Here is a 27,613-nt window from a genome sequence, read left to right on the forward strand (position 1 = left end):
GGTTGTTAGTCACCAGCAGCTCCAGACATTCACTCCAACAATAACTAGGGATGCAGCGAAATCAAAATTCTTGGCCAAAACCGAAACCGAGGAAACGAAGGCCGAAAACCAAAACACCAAAAGAAATGTTGCCAATTATTAGTACCATTGCATTTATGGCTATGACTGTGTAACTTTACTAAAATCAAGGCATTGCTATTGCATAAATTAATATTAAAGTTTCAAATAATAAATCAATTACAAATTATGCCAATATTTATTTAGCACATTGCAACAATGCACAGTATAAAATAAAATTCAAACTAAAATGTTTAACTTGACCTCACTCATGTGTACATTACATATAATAATGTACATGCCTACTGGCCTGCAGAAAGGTACAGAAATTGAATAAAGTAATCTGATGTAAAATAACTGCCTGTTCAAATTTAAGAAGAATCCTTATTAAACTTACAAAAGCTATTCAATCAAGAGCAGTGAGTTATGTCTTTATCTTTTGTTTGACATTAAACAGACAGCAGTAAAGGCTACTGCCCCTTTAAGACCTAATACAGGGATATGGTCGTCTTTCTCGACTGTATAAAGTTCACTTAAGGCATATTCAGACTATGTCTGCTTGAATACTCATCAAGATGGACATGTTGACATACTTTTTGTGCGAGTTTGTCCGTTCAAGCGCAAGACTTGAAAGAGAACTCAATATTTGTGCGCTGAGAGACGTGTGTGCGCTTTCAGATGAGTGCACAGAGACAAATCTTCTCACAGTGCATGAGAGTTTTCGTTTGCGTGTTCTGGCACTAAACCCGGGTGATGACAGAAAAAATGACTGGTCATACTAGCATGTATTGAACAAAGTATACAAAGAGTAAAATTCATTATCGCTGATGTTGTAGTGAGGAGCCAGTACGTGTCCATCGACAGAAACATAAACAAAGCATTATTTTCAAGTTACATCCCATATTATAGATTGGTCATCAGATGTGAGATGAACCACATGCGTCCACACCGCAGACAAGTTGCTTTAGACGAGCACGTTAAGGTCGCGGTTTCTGTTTGCGTCATCACAACATTTCGGCCGTATTGTTTCGGTGATAAAAGTCTTTCGGTGGCTGAATGTTCGACGTATCCCTAACAATGCCACTCAAAACGGTCCTGCTACTATAGCTAATTTTACAACAGCATATCTTGGTTGTGTGAAACCACAAAACCAAATATTACTCACGTAGCGGAATCAAAGCAACCTCACCGTCCATTTTTCAGGCTTTCCCATTTAGGCCTCTCCAGCACCAGAAAAGCTTTTCTAATATTAACAAGGGTCCTAAAGCTCTTTCCTGATCATAACCCTTCTTTTGTCAAGTGATATTCCTCTGACCACGTCTCTTTCTATAGTGGATCTTCAAATCTCTTCCTTGCTCACTCTCTCTCTTCCCCCATCAAGAGTGAACACGCCACCTAATGCTGATTGGCTACAAGTTTGTTGTGCTGCTTAGTATGATTCATGTTTCTCAGAAATCGCTTACTGCACCTTCAAGTCTTGATAAATGCTTGATATATTCACAGTTTTTTTTTTTTTCTTTTAAATGGAAAAGCATGTGTGGTCTATGAAGTATTTGAAATTAGATGGCGACAGATGTTAACTAGATTTATGAATTTTTTTCTGAAATGGTATTGCTTGTGTATCTGAGAATTATATATATTTTTTAATTTATTTACTTCTTTTAAGTGGTCGATTGCAGCACTAAAAACATTGTCGCATCTCAGCTCCAATGAATCACGTTCAATCAGTTTTTTTCAAAGGGAAATTAAGCCAATCAAAACGGAATTACTATGTGGTGAATGTAGCGAAAATGTAAGGTAAAGAAACAACACTGTAGAGTTCAACTAATGAAAATGATGATTCTCTGAGAGAAGAAATGAGTCACAAAATGCTTATTAAACAGTCCACTGAGCAAAACACTAAGAAAAGAGCCAAAATAAAATATATTAAACAAAACTAAATAGCGATGATCTTGAATGTTTCCAGAATTAGGGGAAGTTGCCTCAGAAAATATCCTCCATCAACAGCAGTTGAGAAAGCTGATTGTGCTTTTCTTGAATAAACTGTTGCTCAAATGATTTCTGGATGGCTATTGTAGCATGCTTTTCATTACAAAATTACACAGCCTTCCACTCTCATAACAAGAGTGTGGATATCTAGGTCAAATCTGATCCACATAAAAACTATCCAAACTCTGCAAGGAGGAGGAGACATCCGCAGAAAAACTCAATTTCACACAGCCTATTGAAAGAGAGCAGCTCTAAGTAAAATCTTGATTTTAAATAGAGCATGAATGTGTTTGGATACATTTGTGTATACTGTGCAAATCATGCAGATTTTCTGTACACATGGAGTATACAACCCAACAACACTGCGTCAAACTCTGTATCCCACAATGCAATTAAAAATCTGACCATCCATTTCCAGCTTGATGAATAAGCTGAAAGAGTGCCATTATATACCAAAAATCCACAAGACAGACATTTAAACACAATTGAATTAAATGTGAAATAAGTATTTTTTCTGCACAGCATGTAGGTTGTAAAGTAAAAATAATCAATATCTTATTTTAAGGCATACATTTTCATTATATGGACGCTAGAGTCACTGTTGTTTTTTATTCACTTTCAATGGGATGGAATGTACATGATGATTCTGAGCACAGTCCATTTCTCTCACTAAACTTGCTTGTGAGGCAGGGTAGGACACCTCTGATTCAGACTAATGAGAAGAGATGCATTCATGGTGTGAAGGCAGCACAGGACACACCGTCAGCTCGACTGAGCCCAGAACAAAAGCTCAGGCTGTGTGGCACTGCCGCACGTCACCCTGCCACCTCACACACAGCACTCTGAGAGCCTCTTCAGCTGCTGCCTAATCAAGCCCATAATGTCTTACACAACCAGGCTCTTGAAACAGCACCCCAGACGAACTGCTCCATTCTGAAGTCCCCTTGGTTGCCATGGCAGCATCTCTATTATGTCACACGGGAACAGGCATACTGTTATTTGCAGAAGAGGCTCATATGGCCAAAAATGCTAGACAATGAAAAGGTTTAAAATCTGAGAAACATAAGGAATAAGGAGAAAGATAAGGTGTAAATGCTTATAATTGTGTTGCTCATCAGAAAATGGAAAAGGCTACATAAACATGTAGATTTTGTCTACATGAAACTCTTTTACCAGACAAAATTAACTCAAATGCGGTTTTCTGGAGTTAATGACCTAATTATGATTATTATTCATAAACACACACACACGACAGTTAGTGAGATATATAAAACCACATTTGCATTTAAATTTCGTCAGGTAAAAGAAATTCCATTATATATAGCAAAACTGCAAGCAAACTGCTTCTACAAACATTTGTGAAAGAATGGTTTGCTCTCGGGAGTTAAGTGAATTCCAGCGTGGTACCGTGATATTGCACAGGTGAGAACCTAAAGCCATTTGTGAAATTTCCTCACAACTAAATATTCTACAGTCAACTGTTAGTGGTATTATAACAAAGTGGAAGCAAATAAATAGTCTACAGTCAACTGTTAGTGGTATTATAACAAAGTGGAAGCAATTGGTAACAACAGCATCAGCAACCATTAAAGGGATATAGCCATTGAACTATCCCTTTAAGTACTTGCCTGACTGCATTGTGTCAAGTGTAAAGTTGGGGGTTTTTCAGGGGGTTCGGCTTGGTCCTGTAGTTCCAGCAAAAGAAACTCTTAATGCTTCAGTGTACAAAGATATTTTGGGCAATTTCAATGCTCCCAACTTTGTGGGAACAATTTGGGGATGGCTCTCTCCTTCCAACGCACCAGTGCTCAAACCAAGGTCCAAAAAGACACAGGTGAGCAAGTTTGGTGTGGAGGAACTTGACTGAGTCCTGACCTCAACCCGATAGAACACCTTTGGGATGAATTAAGCCCCGTTTCCACCAAAATTACCCGGAACAATTTGTACCAGGAACTTTTCTCCCCCCCAGACCTGCAACGGTCTGCGTTTCCACCGCGATCTTAAGTTCCGTGAAGATTAGGCAAATTAGTCCGGTGATGTAGGACTGCACGCGACTGCTCCAAGTCAGTGACGGACAGTAATCATTTTTGCGCGATACTATATCCACGTTTACAACAGGGGCGGAGTGGTGAGGTGGGTAATTGGGCTTAAGCCCCGAATGTTGTCAAAAGCCCTGAATCTTTTAGTAAAAAAAAAAAAAAAAATTCAATTTTGTTTCATTTCCTCTCAGTCTTAAAGACTGGAGCGGCAAAAAATGAAACAAAAGCTCCTTTACCGTGTGTGTGGCAGTCGGCTATGCGTCGCACATCACTCATCTTGTTTGCCAATGCCAACAGCCAATTAAAAATAATGAAGAAGAATATAACGGTTACATCTTCTTCGCCGTTGTCATCAGGGATTGGCGCAGGCTTTTTGTATTTCACCGGCGTCGTAGTTAACTAGTTAACATGGACGCTACACATTTTTTTTTTAAATGAACACTAAACCTCACCGGCCAGAGAGAGATTCTGCATCAGACGAAAGTGTTGCAGGTTTGTGAATCCGCTGTTGTAACACTTGAGTTACATGACTGTATTGCTGGCTAGCTAGAGTTAACGTTAGGTTTTACTTATTAAGGCGAGACACGACAGGTGAAAACATAGTCAATTTTGAGATTTTGGGCCAGTTTACTCCCTTAACATGTAAGCTTCCATGTCACAATAAAAAAAGGCAACATTACACATTTAAGGGTGTTATTTCATTCTATTTTGTCACCGTGCACCTTTAGATTTCTACCTGAAATCATCCAAAGTTACTCTAACGTGAGCTCCCGTGCCGTCTCCATTCACAGAAACATGTCATGCCTGGTATCATTATAAAGCTCTCAGTCTCACACACAGTGCTGTCTAATCCAAATATGGGCATTTCCTTTGAAGAACTAACCAACCGCGAAAGTTTGCAGCCGATAACAACATCTGATTGGTCATGGATTCTGATGTAGCAAATTTGTCAGCTAAGCACAAAGTAAACCAAACTGAACTCTAGGTTTTGGTGTAAACATCATTATTAATCTTTAATTTCACCTATGCAGGCTAACTTAAACATAGTCAGATAATGGTTGCCTTTTTTATTTGCCAGGGGTTAAAATTAGTCATCCTTAACATTTTTGGTGTTTTGGATTCACTACAGCTGGAGAACAGTTAAATACAAAACAGGTTGTAGGCTCTACTGGCTGAATTTTTTTAAATTAACTTATAATTTTCCCAGACAGTATATAGATTTTTAGGCATTCTATTATCTCAAACAGCCTGGAAAATAGTGCATTTAGCTGATGTAAATGGGAAAAAAAATCTCCCTGGGGGAGTATGCCCCCGGAGCCCCCTAGGTTTGGGCTAAGCCCCGAATGTTTACGTCGCCTGGCTCCGCCCCTGGTTTACAAGCACACTTTTTTTTCATTCCGATTGAAAGATTTAGTGGACTGTTTACATGAGACGTTATCTAAACTGATCTGGTGTTTACATGTGATGACTTTTAATCGCAATCATTTTGTCACATGCGGTTTGTCTGCCGCATCAAAAATGTCAACGCTGTTTTTCTCTCCAGCAGCTGGAATGTGTGGCAACGTGGGGGAGAGGACGCTGGCGTTGTCTGTTCGCCGCTTCTCCACCCACAAATCATGTTACTGTACTATTAGATTTAGATTTTATTATGTTTGTGACTAGTCTAACAGTCAGAGCTACAATTGGGACTTATGCTGTTTGCTGGCAGCCACTGAGAGGACGTTGTTCACCGTTCGCCGTTTTCCACCGCTTCTCTGATGTTTATGTTTGAATTGCTGCGGTTGGTTCTGGTTTGAAGGACATTTGATGTTTCTCGCCGCGACTGTTCACTGGTGGTCTCCCTCGGGCTTGAGCTGCATGGTGGCTGAAGTTTGCACCGGGCTAGCGTCATCCGGGCCATTGTCATCAGCGTCCGGCATGATGTTAGGATGTTCCGCTTCTCGGCTGCGCCGCTGTTCCGTCTTGCATTGCGGCCGTGGAGCGGCTTGGACTTCTGCGCCGACCCCGGTGTGTCCACAGAAGTGCCCGGAGAGCTTTGTCTGCCTCCTGTATGGTGCTGCGGCGATCCCCACCGTCTGAATCGTCAAGAAGACCCATCATCTGGTCTTCAGCTGTCATGCCTCGACGACATCATCAGGACACTGCCGCTGGGAGAAATTTAAAACATGGAGTGGACCACAGTGTGCTGCGGAGCTAACAGAGACTTCCACCATCAGCTGTTTTCTGTTCACCATCAGCTCTGTTTCTGTTCACCATCAGCTCTGTTTCTGTTCTGTTTTTTGTGTTGGTTGATTGTTTGTAGTATTCTATATGTTTACATGTTATTCATTTTTTGTTTTTGTTCTGAACTTTGAAAAAGTACTACCTCCCGAGCAGGGCCGTTTGGAGGGGGAAATATTTACCCAGAACTTCATGTAGACCCTGGTTCCTGCAGTCAAAACACACCGAGTACCACCCCAAAGTTCCTGGTTCCTGGGTAAAGTTCCTGCGGTGGAAACGCGGCTTTAGAGTGGAGACCGCGAGCCAGGCCTTCTCATCCAACAACAGTACCTGACCCCACAAATGTGCTTCTAAAAGAACGGTCAAAAATTCCAATAAACTTACTCCCAAACCTTGTGGAAAGCCTTCCCAGAAGAATTGAACCTGTTATAGTTGCAAAGGATGGGCAAACTCCACATTAAACCCAACAGAATGTCCAATCTCACTGTATTTACAGTGAGATTGGAAGTTTCATTCCTATGGAAAAGCAAGCTTTATTTAATGAGTTTGCTTACATGTGAAAGAAAATGTAGGCCTATCATTAAAGTAAGACAAACCTCTTTGACCAGCTCCACTCCACTTTTTAAAGCATAACATCATGCACCTGCACAACAGCCAGAGGAAAAGTAAAGACTAAGAAAGAGAGGGAGATTATTAAAAGGGATATGTGAATACAATAAGTGATGGAAAATAAAGAATAGTAAAGGACCAAAAGTAGGTTTCGAACACAGAGCACAGAAAGGTGTGTGAAGCATGCTGGGTGTGCAGTGCCCCAGTGTTGAGTGTGAGAATTAAACAGAAGTGAGGAACAGAAACATCTGTAAAATTCTCTCACACTCAGCCCTGATTACTCAACAGGTCATTAACAAGAACAGAGAGGCCTTGTCATTTTTTCCCCCTCAACAACTCCCCCTACAGTCAATTTCAGCCTTTCTGAGCCAATCCATCCACCTCAGTGCATTGCTAATGGTGCATGAGATGACTGCACTCTGAGCAGGGCACAGCATGGTTTTGGTTTGTTGACATGGAGAAAGAAAGGGATTTCCTTTTTGTGGTGAACAGTTTTTTTTTTTTTAAATCATGAACCATTTGGAATTTCTCTTCTCATACTCTCAGGCTACCAGGAGTCTCTTTTTTGAGATACCTCCACATGTTGACTCATAACATCTTTCAGAAATCCAGAATTAATTTTCCTCAGCAACAGGTCTCACATGAATACTAAAGTTTCTATTAAAGTAACAAGCAGACACTCAAAACAGAACCTGATATTCCCAAGACACAAAGAACATGAATTTTAAACGAGTGAAGGCATCCGAATCAGTTCAGATATCCCCTTAAGAAATCCATGAAAGTATTGCCAGTATTAGATGCAAATTATTTTGACCAAGATTATCAATATTAATGCCAAAGATTACATTTTTCAACAACACAAACAGAAACTGAACCCATGCGAGCAGAAACCTGCAAGTTTTACTTTAAATTGCTAATATGAAAAACCAATACAGCTGAGAATTGGTTTGGTTAAGAGACCTGAGATATACTTTAATTGTAAAGGGGTTTAGAAAAAACTATATACTGTAATATATACTGTAAAATATAAACTATATTACAGTACAAAGTATAAAGTGAGAACTGAATGTATTGTTGACAATTGCAATTTAATCAAATTTATTAGGTTAAATTTATATGAATTTTTTTGACCTCAAGTAGGACGCAAGTATATATTTTTTGTAATTTCTGTTGTCTTGAAATATGGTTTAAGTGTCCTGAAGTAAATACTAAACTAAATATGTAATTTCTATTGAAACTTGTATGACATTGTTTTTTAATATATTTGTAGTTACACTTATGTAATGAAGTTCCAAATTAGTAAGCTTAAAACATTAACTTTAAGGCCTGGTTTCACAGACAAGCCAGGATTATGTCTCAGCTACTTAAATGTCCTAATTAAACTTTTATAAATGTGTCTTAGGGGAAAAAAACATTACTGATGTACATATTGAGACAAAACAATGGCACTGACATGTTTTAGGATTCAGAGCAAGTTGCTTTCAAGAAAAACAGCTCAAAGATGCATTTTAGTCTGGGACTAGCTTAAGCCTTATCAGTAAAACAAGCCATAAATGTAATATTGTATACACATTACAGTTAAAAGTATAATCAATTACATTTGCTTAAGCATGTTAGTTAACATCAAAAGTGTCCATTAAGATTACAATATTTAGTCATATTAAAAGTTACTTAAAAGTATACCTTTTACAAGCATCAAGAAACAGTCATGAGAGTATACCAAGTTAAGCCTTTTATTTCATTAATATAATCAGAAAAAAATATATATTATTTTTTAATATATTATTGATTTCACACACAGATATACTGAATATTTGAAGTACAAGTGCACATTCACCAGTGAAGTGTAGCCTACTGCTTATTACAAGAAAACTACAGGTTTAAAATATCTGCCTTAAGCATGAATTAATCAAGCTAAAATAGTATAAATATGTATCCACACTATAGATGCACTCCACCCTCTCGATTACCACAAAAAGGAGTTTTAACATGTCAAAGTCATGTAACAATCAGAACTCCCTTCCAGGGCCCCAGACTGCTCTCACAACAGAAGCCAAAAACTCCCTCTGAGGGCCTACGCCGGCCATCTCCTCTCCACATACTCCCAACAATGCTCCACAATTACTCACTCAAGCGCTAACAACAAGTTAGCAAAGGATAATGCAATTTCACGGTCTGAATAGTGACAAACAGCAGACATTGTGTCCAAAGTCTAATGTAGTAAACATACGTTGTCCTATATTGAAAAGACAAACCCCAAGTAATTATGGGGGTCTTCTCTTAAACAACTAAAACAAAACAAAACAAAAAAAACCTTACAAACAAGTACTGTTGAATGAGTCATCGAATTATGGATTTAGCACCATTTATGCTAAAACGCAAAAGTATGCACCACTTTTGAGATGGAAAACATAAAATGATCCAAAGGCACTTGGTACCTCATAATAGCTTACATAAAAAATATAATCTGTTTTGAGATGCATATATATGCAATTTGAGATTCCTTCCTGTAAACCAACTGCAAAAAAATTAAAAAGACAAGTGACAACTTTTGACATACAGCAGCTCCAGCTGAACTTTGGCTTTGTAAGCATTTCTAGAAACTGCTGTTTCAGTAACCAAAAATGAACCGTGAACTTTGTTTTACCCATAGTGCATGGTCATTTTCAGTTCATGTCACCACTGATTACACAAACTAGAAGGAGATTCCTGCGTCTGCTCTGCTTATTTCCAAACCAGACTAAGGTCATTATAAAGAAGCCACAAGCAAAACCTTTCCCATCTAGTAACTTGCCACAATTTGTAATTAAACTGTGGCCCTTTAAGTGGAGGGGTTGGCAGCAATGAACATAAAACAGATTTCAATGAGTCTTCTTCACTATTCGTAGTTTCTAAAAGGTCTATAGATTGCTTACGGGCCACAGAAGTGCTCTACGGGGGGAAGGGGACTGATTTTGTGCTCCCTGTGTGTGTCCATGAGGCTCACAACAGAATACTAATGGCTTTAGGCTGAAACACATGAGAAAAGATATGCAAAGAGACACTTAAATTTCCTTCAGCAGCATCATTGAAAACCATCAGGAAGAAACAGCTCAAGCAAAACAGAAAAGTTATGAATGAACCAATGAAGAGGCGTGCGAGTGTTTCCTCAGCTGTGTTCAATAAGAAGAGAGGACATCCCTGTGGGAATGTGAAATGTGAGAGTATCAGTCGTTCATGAGGCAATCTGCCAAACTAAAAGTTGTGATAAGTCCATGCCTCCAGACCAGACAAATGTTTGAGTGTTTGCAGTGGCATAGATGCAAGCTTCCTGCCTCAGATCAGAGAAATGCAGCAATGCCACTGGGGGAAGAAAACAGATAGCTAACACACTAGTAAGACTATGCATTCAGATCCATTCATGCAAAGCCGTGCCTGATTAAGATGACAACCAGCGATAAAAAAAGAAGACTGACATTTTCAAGATCTAGCAAGAAATATATAAACGTATTATTCATAAAGTATTGTGTGTGGTGTGCCAAGTGTTACATGTGTGAATGATTATACTGTAATTATTTAATAACAAAGAATAACTGCATAAGAGACTTCTTTCAAAAGTATTAAGAAACCTTACAAACACCAAACTTCTTATCTGTGATGTATATAATATATTCTGTATTTATAATTCATTTTTCTTCATGATTATTATTATTATTATTATTCTCCTAAGCACATTTTTGAATGCCTTGGGATTGGAGTTAAAATATCATTATCAGTTTCCCAATGAGCAAAATGTATGGGAATAGAAATTATGAGTGTTAAATGCTTTAGAAATTTGGCATTGAAACTTTGATTACGCAGATTAGCGCCAATCAGCAAACAATACGCATTTATATACATTTTTCCAACCAGAAAACAAGAACGAAATAAACAGCATCGCGCGTTATATTGTGTCCGAATTCTAGACACCAAGTTTTGACTAAAAGTTTGGAAGCTGCGCTACAAGAAGCTGACAGAAACACTAAAATGTAGAGTCATTGTGATGGAACTTATGCACCCATCAATTCTAGTCACCTATGTAAACTGGTAAGTTACACTCATCTTCCTACAAAGGAAGTGAACAAACACTTTTGTGACAGTGACAAAAGTACATTCCCTAGAACATAATCAGTGATTCGGCCTACACTGGACGCTCGCCAGACTGCCAACAGTTAATGAAAGATACATTCTTTGTCTGACACACTCGAATCACACGCTTGCGCTACTGAAAAAAGCACTTGGAACATTCCCTTTGATGTGTCCAAAGACACACCGGTGTAGATAAGATATGCAAAGAGGAGATGCAAGAATGTTGCAGACTATTTTCTTTTACGTGTATAATTAAGTTTAATCTTGTAAATCTCTGGCATTTATATGCCTTAAACAAGCACCATCCCCACCCATAAGAACACCTCAATGACCCCCTTTAAAAAGATATTGCTTAGTAATGCCCCATTGAGAAACACTTTGATAAGAGTATAAATGCTGTCTGTTCAAATAGGTTATTAATGATTCAATTCATTTTGAGAACAGCACCTATTATTTTTGCAGTCATAATAAACAACAGAAGCAGCCTTTCTGACTGTTACATAGCTCAGCCCGCCAGACACTGTCAATCATAGAAGCAGCAGTCGCTACAAAAATCTAAAGCACATCCTGATCACCAGCCTGTTCCAGCAGTGGCCCAGGAAACCATTTCAGAAGATGTCTATAGGACAAGGACTAGCAACAATAGTGCAGAGGAATGTCCTCTTACAGCAGAGGGTGAACTTAGGGCACAGCCACATGCATTCTTTAGGAGTGAATCCGGCACTTCTAACAGCTCCTCTGTCCCAGCAGTACCATTACTTTCCACTTTTACCCCACGTCTGTCCTCCCCTTTAGCTTTAAAATATAGTCCCAACCCCTGAACCTCAATTTGTGGTTGTAGCAGAGACACATTTATGATCAGACAAGCTCAAATTACATTGAATACTCACTAAAATGAGGCCATGAAACAAAAGGCAACTGTATATATATATCTAATTTAAACAAGCCTTCTGAGGATAAAGATTATTGGCTTATAAAAAAATGGCATAAAATATTTAATAGTTAGTTATTTCCTAATCTACCCCATCTTCTATTGTTTGGTTAAACAGCAAGCCATTCATACGTTTTGGGACAGGAATTCCTAATATCTGTCTCGATTGTTGCAACGATGACGAATTTTGTAGGCCAACCCGGAAGTTAGCATCAACCTTGTTCCCTTGACAAAAACTTCCATTGGCTTTTAGATTATCGCACAAAATAAACTGTGAACAACAAAAGTTAACAATGTTTTATTCATCATGATAATCTTCAAAAATGAATAAACACTCCACCTAAGTTGCATGACTTCAATATCTCCATCTCTAAGATTAAGACAACTCTTTCTTTATTAAAAAACATTCTCCCATAAAGTTTGAGTTCAAATAGTTAATAAGAGCAAAATTATAACACAAAAACGATGCTGTGAAAATGATCTAGTGTGTAGGCGAAGTTTGATGTCCCGGAAAAACTGTCCCATTGCTAGCAACTGCCTTTTTTAAGTCACGTAAAAGCCTAAAATTTTTTTTTTTTTTTTTAAAGTAGGGTATTATTTATGTTGAAGAGTAAAATTATATATTGAGCTTGTGTTTACCAAAGACCTTATTTTGAGCATTTATCCATTTATCCAAAAAAAACACACAAAACATTGACTTCAGGGTGATGGAACCAGAAGTGTAAAATCCCAATTTTGGGGCAGGTTTTGGCCAAAGAATATACATCATCCCTGCAGCAGTCTATTAAAATGCAACAGGAGGAAGAATTTTATCATCAGAGAAAGAGGGGGGAAAAAATACACATTTAAGCTTTGAAAAAGTGAAATTACTTTTCTCACTGGTATGGTTAATGGCTTTGTCACATAATAAATGAGTATATCAAAGCTTCTGTTAACAGCTTTGCACAAGATGAAGTGGACAAACTCTGATGACAGCACCCTTGATCAGACACGCTTCAGACTGGGCCGTTCTGGCGTCTGACATCAGGATGACCGGGGCTGCAGAGCTATGCACATCACAGCAATCTAGCCTTTGATGTGCAAACCACACATCTGGAGCTGGAACCAATCCAGATAAAATGGAGCTTATCAAACCACAGCAGCGTTCCAGTTTTCCCCTAACTAATGAAGAAAGCACTGACAGCTTAATCAAATAACTCACCAGAAACTGATAAAATTCTGGGCTGGATTGTATTCTGTATTCACTAAATAAACTGTTCATAAAGACCGCGCTAGTCTTTTCGTCCAACAGATTATGGCTATTGATTCATCCCAAGTCCTATAGGATGAGAGTTTGGCATCACTGGATCTCCACTGTGCTTTATGAACTAGAAGCGGCCAACATTAGACCCAAAAGCGTAGATTTACACCATTGCATTCATGTTTCTAACAGCTGTTTTTCAATTGTGGGACATGGAGTCTTACAGGTTTAGAATGACATGAGGGCGAATATGATAGAATTTTTTCAGTGAACTAACACTTTGACAAGTTTGTTAGTTAGCATAATTTATGCATTTATTAGCGGTCAACTGATATTTGGCATTTTTAATTATCGGCATATGCTTTGCTTTGTCCATGGCGCCCACTTTATCAATTCATGACATTTTATATGCTATTTTCATGCTATACGTAAAATTAGTGTTACCTTGCATTTATTTGGAAAATATAAATTTTTTATTAATATTTTAACCACTTTATTTGTGAAAAAATATTACTATATGATTACAGAATCAAGAAGTTGCTATATTAAGCAGGAGTGTTTATATTACCTATATTTTTGTAATCAAGTATTAAAACAAAATGATATTTATTTTCAAATTATTTATTTTAATTTAGCAAATGTTATGGTGGGGGGGGGGGGTCAAGTTTAAAAAAAGTTAACTATAAGAAGAAACGCATTTTCCCACTCATATTTCACTAGAAACCATTTATGTGTACTGAGATTGATCATGCTCTCTAGCTAAGTCCAATATCATAACAAAAAAACTGGTTTATTACATATTTTGGCTTATTTGATTATACTTTAACATCCATTCCACAGAATTTAGCAAAAAACAAGTGACACCAAGTCACTTCATTTTCCTTGTTAAAAAAAATCTGAACAGAGCTTATAAAGCTTTTAATGCCAAAAAGAGAGAAACTGACCAACAATAAGCTAATGTTATATTCCCAAATGTTATTCAAAGACATTCAATGGATAGATTCAGAATGGGTAAACAAAACACTGATCTCTCAAAGCCCCCTTCAACAGTCAATCAAATGCCTTCAAAGCCAAATCTCTCATTACTCAACACTTTATTTACACCCAACCAGTCTCTGTCTTCTCTCAGTCATGAGTCTTGAATGAGGATAAGGCATTAGCTTCTAAGTGCTGACAGATATTCGCTCAGATCTGGTGAGTGGCAGGTTGTCAGATCAGGCCGTACTCAGCTACCACCCTCCCCACCAAGTGAGTCAAGGCTGCAGACTGGGCGTCTCTCAGCTGGGCTGTGCCTGACACTACCAGCCTCCAAAAGCTCAAAGACGTGCACTGTACCATCCCAATCACCACAATATCACTGATCCTGCCTGTATCTCAGCATCCATCTCAGGAGAAAAAGCAAGCATTACTTTGAAAGAATGTTAGATATATTCCATCCATGATGTTTTGGCTGTTTGTCTCATCCAGTCTAGAGGACTAGATAATGACAGCTTACCAGAGGAGTCTCCAACACTTTTTTTCTGGTAAAATCCTCTTAAACATTCCTTCAACCCAATGGACATTCAGGTCTGGACAGTGTCAACTATAATTAAGACAATTTAGAAAAGTTTGTTTTTAAAGTACCATGTTTGATAGGGCTAGAACAACATGTACTGAGTCTCACTGTGTACATAGGCAGATGACTCAAGTCTTCAACACAACAGAGCCATACATCCAGAGTAATTAATCACAATCAGGGAACCATAAACTAGGATGGATGGTCCCTCACTGCATTTTATCGTCAATTGAGATAAATGGTAAATTTTCATAAAATGTTGAGAACGACTCTGGGAGTTTAGACAAGTTTTAGCAAAGGTGCAAAGAGTTTAATACATAACACTAAAGAAGACGGTGTTCAATAACCCTGTTAATAAATGTCAATAATTCTCACAAAAGTTTGGACACCATTACAAATATTTCCACTGTCAGAGCATCCGAGATTCAGCTCATGAAGTTGACAGAGAATACCAGTAATCTACATAAATGTCTACATTAGGGATGCACATTAATTCAAGCACCATACACAATAGTTACCAGCCAATATGTTCATTTTTAACATTATTGTTATCGGCCTGATAAGAAAATGTTCTCAATATCTTAAAGCTGATAAATAATGTGTTATCTCCTTCAGCGGAGAGATTTCCGGCACACACCTGTCACCATGATGGTTTTGAATTGCTTTAAATTTGATTGAAATAAAAGGAAAATACGGTTAAGTGTAATGTGTAGCGCAAGTCTGTCATTTAGATTTATCGGCCAACATATTGGTTTTATTGGCTTTCAAATATAAAGAATTATTGGATGTTATTGGACAAAATCCATAATAGGCTAAAATTTCTAGATATGTACATCCCTCACATGGGGAAAAAAGGTTGTAATGCTTAAAGGGGGGGGTGAAACACTCAGTTTCAGTCAATCTCACATCAATCTTGAGTACCTATAGAGTAGTATTGCATCCTTCATATCTCAGAAAAGTCTTTAGTTTTATTATATTCATAAAAGAAATATAGGCTGTACCGAGTCTTTCCGAGGCGTATCGTGTGGGCGGAGCTAAAGAATGACGCGCGCAGAGCTACTGCACAAGAGCTTCTAAAAGCTGACATCGTGTGGAAAAGAAAACGTATCCCCTAAATAAGCCATGGCTATCAATCAGATTCAACTAATACATATACGATCCAGAATCAGATCCGGAGGATGAAATAAATTGAACAGGAGAAACAGCAACAGCAACAGCAACATGCGACTAAACCTTAGCAGTAGCAAGCAAAACGGTTTTGCACGTCAGACTAGTGTATAAAAAAAAACAATGGAGTAACGATAGCGCATTTGAATGACGAAGCACGCTTTGTGTGAACGTCCCCTAGCCTAGGTTTATGTTTGGGTGGTTTTACAATAAACAAACTGACATAGTAACGATAAGATGAGATATAACTTTTTAACACGATAAAGCAGCACGGTGTAAGTGATTTTTGCATATGGTTTTAGTTTTTGCATAAACTCTGAATAAATTTTAGTACAAAAGTTTAGCGAATCATTATTTGTTTCTTGAAAATGATTTCTTAAAAAAGGATTCCTTTATCATTATTTCCATTTTAGTAAAGCACTCACAAAAGGATACATTTTGATGGCCCCTGATTTAGTTCCAATGGCCATAAGTTGCAGTTTGGGATCATAGGCCAAAGCACTTGGCTGGTTTGGGAATCCATGTTCAACTGTCTGAATAAAAAGAGAAAAGAAATCTCATATCAAGGACTTAAACTCACATGTAATGTACATCAGATAGAAACTTTTTCTACTAAGGTTAAAAAAAAAGAAACCAAGTCATAATATATTGACCTCTAATGAGCCCTGATGCTACGATTCACAATGCAGTAGTGCAATCCTGACAGGAAGGGGATTTCCTTGTTTTTACAAAAAAAGGAACCAGGAATAGTAAGGAAGGAAACCTAGTAGATTTGACAGGCAATGTCAAATTCATCTTCACACAAGCTATCAAAAATGATTTGCAGAAACGTGTTTTGGGGCAATTTTAAAAACATCACTTTAAATCAATACAGAGGGCACAGATTTAAGCCAAACAAGACTTGAAGTTGGCCGAAGGACGCAATCTTTTTTTCACACGTTGACAAAGTGTGACATGGTAAATAGCAGGACGTTCCTGTTCCATTAGACACAGTGTCATGACGTTTCATCAGCATGACACACAAACACCTTCCATCCACATCACTGCTCTGTTTTTCCTAAACCACCCGTGGATAAATGTCATCAGAAGCATTTGAGAATTTAGTAAACTGAGGGCTAACCTAAAACCATGAAGACTTTTTTTTTCTAATGTCCTGCTGCAGTGTTTTACAAGGAAGAGAAGGCTAGAAATGCTGCAAGAGTTTGGTCATCAGTAAAGAGCCAACAATCAAACCCTTTCTGTGTTTCTGGCAGGGGAGCAGTTACATGTTCATTATGATTTAAGAGCAGCCACATTACAAAGAGCTCTACAAATCCTTACAATCACCCTGCTTCTGCCAGCAACACTATACATCCAAAACTCGGTAACATATCTAATAAACAAACATTATATATATTTTTTAATTTAATAAAATACTGTTTAATCTAAATAAAAATATTTAGCTCCTATATAACCTCATATTACACCCAATTAAGTAAATAAAACGTGTTGTTTTTTTGTTTTTTTTAAAACATACTAAAATTAAGTCAAACATGGCATGACAGAAACATGTTCTGCAACTGAAGTTAGTTTGGGGGGAATAAAGAACGTCGTTTGTAACAGCTGAAGATCCAAACGTGAGTAAACTTTGAGGTCAACGTACGCGCCCTGATCTCGATTTATTGAGGTGCACTGATGAAGATGGATATCAACACAACAAATATTTCATTCTCGTAAATCTATAAAAGTCACACTGTGCACTAAAAAGAAAAAAAGCGTGCTATATTTTAAGTAGGCTACTAATTGTTTCAAACAACTTTCATGTGCTTATATTGTAGATACTTATCCTTTATATCTGGCCCGGATAGTTGGAAAACATCGCTGATAACAGTTGCATGTTAATAAAAGCAACATTTAAACAGTGCATGTAATTATTAATATATTTCTTTGAATCAAATTTTCTTTCAGTCGATTTTAGTGCAACCCGAAACCGCATGCATGCTCGAGAGACAGGGGATCCAACGCTATATGTCCCACATACCTTATTGAATGCAAACAGATCCTGCTTGATTTTCTCACGATGAGGGTCATTTCCCTGCCGTCGGAACCTAAACTTCATCATCCTGAAGCCTAATCAGAGATATCACAGCCCGCACCGTCTCAAAATGATAGAAATTCCGTTAGGCGTCAATCGGTGCAGAGAAACAATGTGATCCTTCATGCAAGCTCCAGTTTCTTTTGTATCCACTCCTCAAACCGTGCAAGTTTCAGCTGTGTGTTTATGCAGTTTGACCACAGGGCAAGTTCACAGGAACCACGTCTTAGACGAGCCAATCAGAAGCGAGAATCTGTGACCAATTCACCAAGCCACGCCCACCGCCAGTGTACGTGTGGAAAACACGGATCAGGATTCCATTGGACTAACTTTATTTCTTCACACGTTTAAATAGCCTAGCATTGATTTAATTACAGTACACGAAAATATCAGTCAGTTAAAACTTTTTTTTTTTTACATTTAACAGCATAATGTTAATATTATTCAATGTGCATTCAGTGTAATTGAATCATAAAAACTGGAAGAAACAGTTCAGCTGATTTTTTTTATTTAGAATAAAAACTTAATATTAAACATACATTCATTGTACATATAGTGTACATATAGTGCATTTAGAAAATTAAACAATGACACATAAATGCAAACATTGTATAAATATTTAAAACTTAAGTCTCAAGTAGTGCAACTTTTCTCTCTCTTATTCTCTCTCATACAAAAAAAATCTTGCTGATCATGTGTCTGGAACTAGAGGTAGAAATATAATGTTTTAAATTATAAGAACCATATATTCAACCTAACTGAAAGCATGAAAATGATTGTGAATAACAAGCTAATCCTTGGTTTTAAAACTTGGTTTTAAAATTGCAACCAGACATATTGCAATCAATAAGAACAGGTGGCTTTGGACATGTAGGAATTTAATAGTGTCTGATTGCAATCATTGCCATAAAAGTATAATAAATAACATCTGTGAGAAGGGGTGCTAGAGCAGAGTGATTTCACTGGGTGGTAGAGTAAGTCTCTTCTCTCGTACCGAAAGCAGGTTCTCCACATGCATGGCGATGACACGGCACAGCTCAAGACTCTGTAAAGTCAAATGCACAGAAATAAGCTTCACTCACACTGTGAAATGAACAACTAATACTAACACCACAATTTAAAATGACCAGATATGACTCGATTAGATTATGTGATGATTTGGAATTACAGTACATTCCCTTTTTTAGACCAAAGTCCATACCTGGTCCAGCTGTAACTGTGTAATGCGTTGAGACATTAGGTCACCCAGCATTATCTCCACGTACGGGTAACAGGAGCCAGCTGTGGGCCTCTGTGTACGGGTGGACTGGACCTCCTTTAGCGGGAACTTCACCATTGGCTCCTGAGGAACATTGAAAACAGCTGTGAAGTCTATACGTGACCATGTTATATAATATCTCGGGGGGAAATGCAATAAATTAGCAAATATTGGGTATAATGGACACTTTAGCAGTGCCAAAGCAGATTACATACATTACATACTTTTGCATAAATTGGTGCAAAAGTCTATATCTACCACATGCATCATATTTACTAACATACAGACAAAAGTGCTACTGATTTATACAGGAGGCCTAAAGAGATACTAAAGAGATACTACTATAATTCAAAAGTTTGGGATCAGTAAGACTTTTGAAAATAATACTTTTATTCAGTAAGGATGCATTAAAGGGTTAGTTCACCCAAAAATGAAATTGATGTCATTAATGACTCACCCTAATGTCGTTCCACACCCGTAAGACCTCCGTTCATCTTCTGAACACAGTTGAAGATATTTAATATTTTAGTCCCAGAGCATATGCAGTCTATGCATAAAAACATGATCAAAGTAGTCCATATGTGACATCAGTTAGTTGATTAGAATCTCTTGAAGCATCGAAAATACATTTTGGTCCAAAAATAACAAAAACTACGACTTTTTTCAGCATTGTCTTCTCTTCCTGGTTCCTCAAATAGATTCAAACAACCATGAATCAGTGAATCGATCAATGATTCGGATCGCCAATGTCACGTGATTTCAGCAGTTTGACACGAGATCCAAGCTGCTAAAAATCACATGACATTGGCGATCCGAATCATTGATCGATTCACTGATTCATGAACCATTTGAATCTTTATTTGAAAAAATGCTGAATAAAGTCGTAGTTTTTGATATTTTGGACCAAAATTTATTTTCGATGCTTCAAGAGATTGTAACTAACTAACTGATGTCACATATTGACTACTTTGATCATGTTTTTATTCCCTTTTTGGACATGGACAGTATAGTGTGCATAGACTGCATATGCTCTTCGACTAAAATATAAAATACCTTAAACTGTGTTCTGAAGATGAACGGAGGTCTTATGGGTGAGGAACAACATTAGGGTGAGTCATTAATGACATCAATTTCATTTTTGGGTGAACTAACCCTTTAAATTGGAACCAAACAGACATTTATAATGTTACAACTGTTTTTGTGTGTGTGTGCGTGCGTCTATGCGTGCGTCCGTGCGTGTATGCGTGCGTCCGTGCGTGCATGTGTGTGCGTACGTGTGTGTTTTTCTCAGCATATCAGAATGATTTCTGAAGGATCATGTGTGAGCATCTCACCACCAACCTCAAACTTTTGTACTAATTCTGTCCTCATTTACTCACACTCACCTACCACCTATATAAACCTACTGCAGTCTTAGAAATACAGCTTTAAAAGTGTATCTTTACACAGGCTTTAAGTAAAAAATTGGAAACAAGGGCTTACACTTACATGAGTATCTTTGCTTAGAAAGTTCAGACCATTTTGATTGACAGCCAGTACACACGGGGTGTCAATAGCACCGTTGCTGCTGCTCTGTATGTAAAAGAATGACGAGCCAAACATGGGAAAAGCACTCACGAGCCCTGAAAAATAAAACCAAGTGGCAACAATAAGCCTTTTGAATAAATGGCTGCACAACTCCACATTGGCTGGTCTCCTAAGTCAACACCTCACCCAGAAATTGTGCTTTGGCCTGATGAGGACTGAGGGGCTGCACCTGCTGCATATGCTGGCTCACCATGTTTAACCACTGCTGGGGCCGCTGGAGACCGAAGAGCTGGGTGGGAATACACTCCTGCACCTCATGGCTGATGGCAGAGAACAAGAGAAACTTAGTATATAAATGAGATGTCAAACTTAAATTACCTAAGGGACACTTGCCATAGTGCTCTATCATGGGCCAGCTGAACAATTACAACTAAGACAAGATTTTTACAAGCATTTTTTACCTACATAGAATTACTGGAACAGTAATTAATGTGTGGACAGACAAAATCCCTGGGATTTTATTCTATATACAATCATATTGTATTACAGTATATACAGTACACTACTGTTCAAATTCTGGGGGGGCAGTAAGATTTGATTATATTTTGAAAGGAGTCTCTTCTGTTCACCAATGCTGCATTTATTTGATCAAAAATATATTATTACAATTTTAAATATCTGTTTTCTGTTATATTTTCGAATGTAATTTATTCATGTGATGGCAAAGCTAAATTTTCAGCCTCATTACTCCAGTCTTCAGTGTCACATGATCCTAATATGGTGATTTGTTGCTCAAGAAATGCAGAATTTTTTATTATCAACGTATCTATGTTAAAAGCTTACATAGCGTTCTACTTATTATTTTTGTGAAATAGCATTTATTTTTAAATAAAAATCTTTTGTAAAATTACAAATGCCTTTAATGTCACTTGTGATGTCAGACTAATGGCATTACATGGAAGGCAGGTAGAGCGAGTCCTTGGCACGATGTTGCAGAGCTGCCAGTTTCGACACTTGCTGAAGCTGCTGCTCACTGGCCTTACCCTGTGGGACAACACTGAGTAGCCCTTTCAAGTAGTCAGGGGACACCTGCATTATGAATGAAGATCAGATTAGTAGCCTGAACAGAGAAAACTTAGATCAAAACAAGAACAAATGCCTTAGATCTTTGTAACTTCGCACAAAACATGAAAGGAAAGTCTGGGAAATTGACTCTGGCTGATGTACCTGATTATAATGCATAGTGACTCCGAGCTCATTGTCAAACTTTAGTGGCTGCGTCCATATCACTCTTCGAAACCACAGACTGTAGTTGCTATCAATGTGTTCAGCCTCTGTAGCAATATCCAAAATATACTCCCTTTTGTTTAGAGGCCGGACATTCTGACCTGGAGCAAGACAACACCCAGGTGAAAAGGAAATGCTTAAATTGTGCTTAGTTTGGCATACATAATGCATTTAAATTATACTAAGGGTGTATTACATTTATTATTTTGAAACAACTTCAAGATAATTTTAACGGTAATTTCTAAATACTTTCAGAAGGAATAATAGGAATACTTTCAGAAAGATAATATTTTTAAATATTTATTTGTGTTAAAACCAATTTAAAGGTCCCGTTCTTCGCGATTCCATCTTTCAAACTTTAGTTAGTGTGAAATGTTGCTATTAGAGCATAAATAATACCTGTAAAATTATAAAGCTCAAAGTTCAATGTCAAGCGAGATATTTTATTTAACAGAAGTTCCCTTTCAAAGCCTACAGCGAACGGCCGGTTTGGACTACACCCCTGCACTTCCTTGCTTGAATGACGTCACTAGAACCGTTTGTTGACTAACCCTCCGCCCACAAGAGCACGCAAAATAGGGGGCGTGGTGTTGTTGCTCTCTCACGTGGAGAAGAGCGCGCATTCAGCGCTTGCATCTCCCCGCTATGGTAAGAGGCGGGACCTTTCCGGGCAAAGTGCGCTAAGCTGTTGTCCAATCACAACACGGGAAGCGCTGGCCCAATCAGAACTCGTTACGTATTTCTGAAGGAGGGACTTCATAGAACAAGGAAATCATCAGGCCGTTTTTAGGACAGAGGAAAAAGCGCTGTACAAATAAGTCAATTGTGTGAAAAATACTGTGTTTTTTTACACGCGAAACATGAACTCATGTTATATTGCACACTGTAAACATATTTAAAGCTTCAAAAACACGTGAAAAATGGGACCTTTAAATACATTTAGTCTAATTTAATTGCACTTCTTAAAATTGTTTTTGTAATACACTTTAAAGCCGTACTAGAACTACAACTGAAATATAATTTTAGCATTAATGTGTTCCCAGTACATTTTAAATATAATATCAGCTCATTAATGAAGAAGAACACTATAAAAGCCACTCGTATATTAAAACATAATTTTACAAAACCATTCAGCGTGACAATATAGTTTAATGTATTAAAAATGCAGTGAAATTAAGTAAGAGAAAACAGCTTTCGATCCTAGTATTACTTGTATCATCTTGTAAAATAATCATTTTCTAAGATAAGTAAATTACCATCTCAGCTACTGAAAACAGTCAGTGCCAACCTTTTTGTCATCTCACCTCTGTTTGTGACCACAAATACAGCATATTCATTCAAGGCCTCAAGTTTATGTAGACCCATCTCATAGCACAGCTCTTCAATGGCATCCAGAGCGACCTTTAAAAAGTAACAAAAGTGAATTAAAATCAACCGTTTCCTACTAAAAGAATATCCTGATTGGTCAAGCTGCAATAAATATATCACAGAGGTAACTTACTGAGCAGGTTTTGATCTTTAGGTGGCGTTCAAGTCCACCTGGAAGAAGAAACAACTGGCGCTTGGAGCTCCTTCCAGCCTTGAAAACAATTGTGAAGGATTAAGCACAGATTGGTTAAAAATGTGACTGAAATATGCATTGAAATTTGCTTATGTGCAACTAACCAGCATAGCTTTCAGTTCCATCCCATTAGGATGCACAACACGTCCACCATATTGGAATGTTTTCCTTAGGTTCTGCTCACAAGCCTTGGAAATGCCTGTCAGTGTATCATGTTATTTGTATTCGTCATTCAATACGTAATCAGTTTGATCTGGGTAGCTGTAAAACAGCAGAATACCTTGAAAGTGCACCCCAGGACTTGCACAGACATCCTGGAGGTATTTAAGCAGATAAGGTTTAAGCGCCTCTGAACACTTGTAGTATGCAGTGAGGATGTACAGCAGCCTCCAGCCCCTTTGGCAGCTCTCCCTGTGATACATAGTAAAGATGATAATTTACTCCGTTTGGCACATTACAATGAGTCCTACATGGTTTGCTCATTGAGAAAAAAAGCAGGCTTATACGTCTTGGAGCTGGTGTTCCCAGTGATCTGCTTGAGGACTTGGCAGTATGCTTCATCCTTCATTAATCCATATTCGCCACTCAGCTGCAACAGAGATTGAGCTTGTCACAGTGGCATTGAAAACATTAAGCCCATTCCTGTCTGGTATCTTAATATTTTATGATGGCAAGGCTTGTTGAGCTATATAAAGAGTTGCATACCCTTAGGATGGTGCTTACAATGTCCAGCTCGGCCTGACCTTTCATAGGGTAGTCTCCCATAAATTTCATTATACCTAAAGGAGTATAATTTTTGAAGTCATATTAGATAATAAACATTACATTTTAGTTGAAAATTTGATTGAAAATCAGTCACTCAATTTGTGTTAACACGTAACATTCTGCTTACCAAGAAAAATCTCTGCAGCTACTCTGTTCATGTTTTCATCAGTGAACTCGATCAAGGACTCTTGAATTGGAGACTATAAAACCAAAGCAAAAATCACAACATGCATAAAAAAGCTTTATAAAATATATCAACCATGTTTATTATTATTATTATACTAATTGTAAATTATAGATATTCTTTTTTTTTATGTATCAATGTTTAGAAATTGATGGTATGGTATGTATTCTGTACCTTGGAAAATTTCACCATTTCTGATGGTTCCCTGGATTCCTTTGTTTTCTTTGACTTTTTCTTATATGAATCACTGCAAAATACAAGCATAGGTCAACACATCTAGTAATTTTTCTGAATTTAGTTATGTAACTGTGAGAACCTAAGCTCGCAATGCCCCATGATGTAATCAACAGACCCGTTTTGTCTCTGGGCCCCTCTGAAATATTTCTTGGCAAACTCCACCATGTTGTATTGGCTGTCCTGCAAGATTCTCTCATCAATGTCCATATCAGCACTGTCGTTGTAGGCCTCCGCATACTCACTGACAGGAGACGCCACCTAGAGGTGAGATGCAGTGACAACTGTTCTCAGAAGGTATCTGTGATACATATAAATCATGATTTCAGACTACATGTCTGTGAAGCACATATACCTCAATGGACCGTCCCAGTTCATGAGCTGCGGCAGCGGAGCCCACAGCTACAGCCACAGCGGCCGAGGCGGCCACGCGACCCTGCTTATTCTTGGGTTCTTCTTTCTTGTCCACAGGAATGCTAATGAAGTCAGGAGCAGCCACTGGCTGAACAAACTCCATAGGAAAAACCCCAGATCGCCCATGAATGGCCCCAAACTTCCAGCCTTTGCACGAAACAAGACATGGTGCGTGAAAATTTGCATGCGGTGGTAGTATAACATTTTAAGAGTAGAAGTGCCTGTATAAAAAGCATCGGTGAAACCATCATGCTAAGAGAAGGAAGACCATTTCTATACATGCAACTAGGGATGCATAAATCAGATGAATCTGCACACCAGAAATTCAATGGCACTACTAAGTACAGCACAATAAAACATCACTTCAAGAAACCACCAAACAGCACTCCACGCAGGTTCCACGCATGACCCACCAAAATCAGGAGTGTCTCTTTTTAACTCCTCCAGGAGAATCACCTTCTTTTTCACTATGCAACCATAACACTGGCCTGTGAAACAGCCATAGAGCCAGCAGACAATGTTATAGGTTAGGTGAACACGTTATTGTCCCTTTTGCATTATCTTTTACACCCTCCGCATACAATTTAGCCAGAGGTGGACAGTAACTAAGTACATTTACTTGAGTACTGTACTTAAGTACACTTTTTGAGTATCTGTACTTTACTGGAGCATTATTTTTTCTGGAAACTTATGACTTTTACTTCACTACATTTGAAAGACAAATATCGTACTTTTTACTCCACTACATTTCTATCTAGGTCGAAAGTCATTTCTGTAGCAACTCTGAAAGTCGGAGGATGATGTTTTCCATCTTTAAAAGTTTTTTTGTTGTTGTTGTTTCAGACAGTCTGTCAGGAATCTCTCTTATAGGGTCATATACATTTTCCCAACTTTTTTTTAACACTGATCAGTTCATGGCAAAATGGAAGAAGACGGTTCTTAGGCACAAGTGTGTGTACCCATAGCCAAACGTAGAAAGTATATTTCAGTTTAAAAACAAATCAAGATTAGTTTAGTTGGCATACACTTGGTGCATGTCTTATAAAATATTAAAAATATAAAATTCTGGGAGAAAGAGAAGAGTAAATTTGGAAGAATATCAGAAGTGTATCAGTGTATTGGATCCGTGCATTCAAGTATTTAAATTAGTTTAAGTTAGTCGTATGCTAGTACGTCAGATGGAGCATCAATGAATGACTTAAACCATGATGACAGTAGTATTTCTCAATGTCAAGGATGCTTCCTTGGAAGGACGGATCCTTCAAAGTCACTTCCTTCAGAGGCTTGGCGAGGCTCCTCTTTAGCATTCGGAGAACACGTAAATGGAACAGGCTAGCAAGTGCACGTCATTACGTCAGTGAAAAGGTCCGTTGGCCATCAATAACGTTTTGTGTAACATTATTTTTATTTTTTTAATATCAATACAGTAGTAATTTGTACCGGTATTTAAATGTTAAACTTTACTTATATTTACTATGGTTATAACAAATGTTTGCATTTGTGTATGGTTATAACAAATGTTTGCATTGTGGCAAGCAGCGGTGAGGGTCCGTGGAGTGATAATGAGCGGCAGCTGATCGCCGCCACACCGGTCTCGGCTCGCGGCAGTGACGGGAGTATAATTGGAGGAGCATGGAAGACGAGAGAGGACTAGGCCTGGACTTTATGTTTTGGTTTGTTTATGTTTTATTATGTGTGTGCTGGCAGTCGCCCGTGAGGGGGCTATTATAAAGTTGTTGAACGTTTGCCGGTTCCCGCCTCCTTCCTTCCCATCTACAAACCCCGATACAAGCATATTTGCCCCGTTCACGCTCCGAGTCCGACTCCGAGAACGTCTGATAGCAAAGCTGCGCGCATAGGATTGTGGGTGATTTGAGAACGCGAAGTGCGCGAAGGCTACTCATATGCATCCTTTCCTGTATATAACATATTTTTCGAACGAAGGACTCAGTCCTTGGTTGAATTCCGAGGATCCTCGACATTGGAACAGTCCTTCGTCGGATGTCGATGACGTGGCATCCTTAGAATTCTGGCTTCCGAGGATCCTTCCTTGACATTGAGAAACGCCTAGTGTGCATTTATACAACAATAATAAAATAATGCATTGGCATAAAAAAGGAAATTTACTTTGATACTTAAGTACTTTTGAAAACACATACTTCTGTACTTTTACTTGAGTAAAAATCAGTTTTTACAACTTTCACTTGTAAAGGAGTAATATTTGACCAGTAGTACTTTTACTTTTACTCAAGCAATAGAGTTGTGTACTTTGTCCACCTCTGTATTTAGCTATATTATGTAATTATACTGTCATTCAAAAGTTTGGGGTCAGTAAAAGTTTGGGGTTTTTTGTACCGAAAAGTAATTTTTTATGCAAGAACAAATAAAATGAATC

General features: G+C 38.0%; 2 protein-coding genes across 4 annotated transcripts in view; both read right to left on the reverse strand.

Moving 5' to 3' along the window:
* The window catches only part of llgl1 (LLGL scribble cell polarity complex component 1), a 44,362-nt gene extending 26,182 nt beyond the window's left edge, over positions 1-18,180 (reverse strand). For all 3 annotated transcript variants that reach the window (XM_067419590.1, XM_067419574.1, XM_067419582.1), the window contains exons 1-2: positions 17,935-18,180; positions 16,350-16,447 (exon numbers count right to left, since the gene is read on the reverse strand). In XM_067419590.1, the coding sequence (XP_067275691.1) occupies positions 16,350-16,447; positions 17,935-18,015 (179 nt within the window). In that variant the 5' untranslated portion in view covers positions 18,016-18,180. The remainder of the gene's footprint in view (positions 1-16,349; positions 16,448-17,934) is intronic.
* Positions 18,181-18,512: 332 nt separating this feature from the next.
* myo15aa (myosin XVAa) overlaps positions 18,513-27,613 on the reverse strand; it is a 40,858-nt gene continuing 31,757 nt past the window's right edge. The window contains 17 exon segments of the mRNA XM_067419623.1: positions 18,513-19,033; positions 19,190-19,330; positions 20,735-20,868; positions 20,960-21,093; positions 21,729-21,862; positions 22,001-22,161; positions 23,365-23,461; positions 23,562-23,639; positions 23,726-23,820; positions 23,902-24,032; positions 24,128-24,210; positions 24,327-24,400; positions 24,514-24,586; positions 24,745-24,817; positions 24,923-25,065; positions 25,160-25,365; positions 25,632-25,706. Coding sequence (XP_067275724.1) covers positions 18,932-19,033; positions 19,190-19,330; positions 20,735-20,868; positions 20,960-21,093; positions 21,729-21,862; positions 22,001-22,161; positions 23,365-23,461; positions 23,562-23,639; positions 23,726-23,820; positions 23,902-24,032; positions 24,128-24,210; positions 24,327-24,400; positions 24,514-24,586; positions 24,745-24,817; positions 24,923-25,065; positions 25,160-25,365; positions 25,632-25,706 — 1,934 coding nt within the window. The 3' untranslated portion in view covers positions 18,513-18,931.

The sequence above is a fragment of the Pseudorasbora parva genome, chromosome 2 (assembly GCF_024679245.1).
Source record: "Pseudorasbora parva isolate DD20220531a chromosome 2, ASM2467924v1, whole genome shotgun sequence".
Lineage (NCBI taxonomy): Eukaryota > Metazoa > Chordata > Actinopteri > Cypriniformes > Gobionidae > Pseudorasbora > Pseudorasbora parva.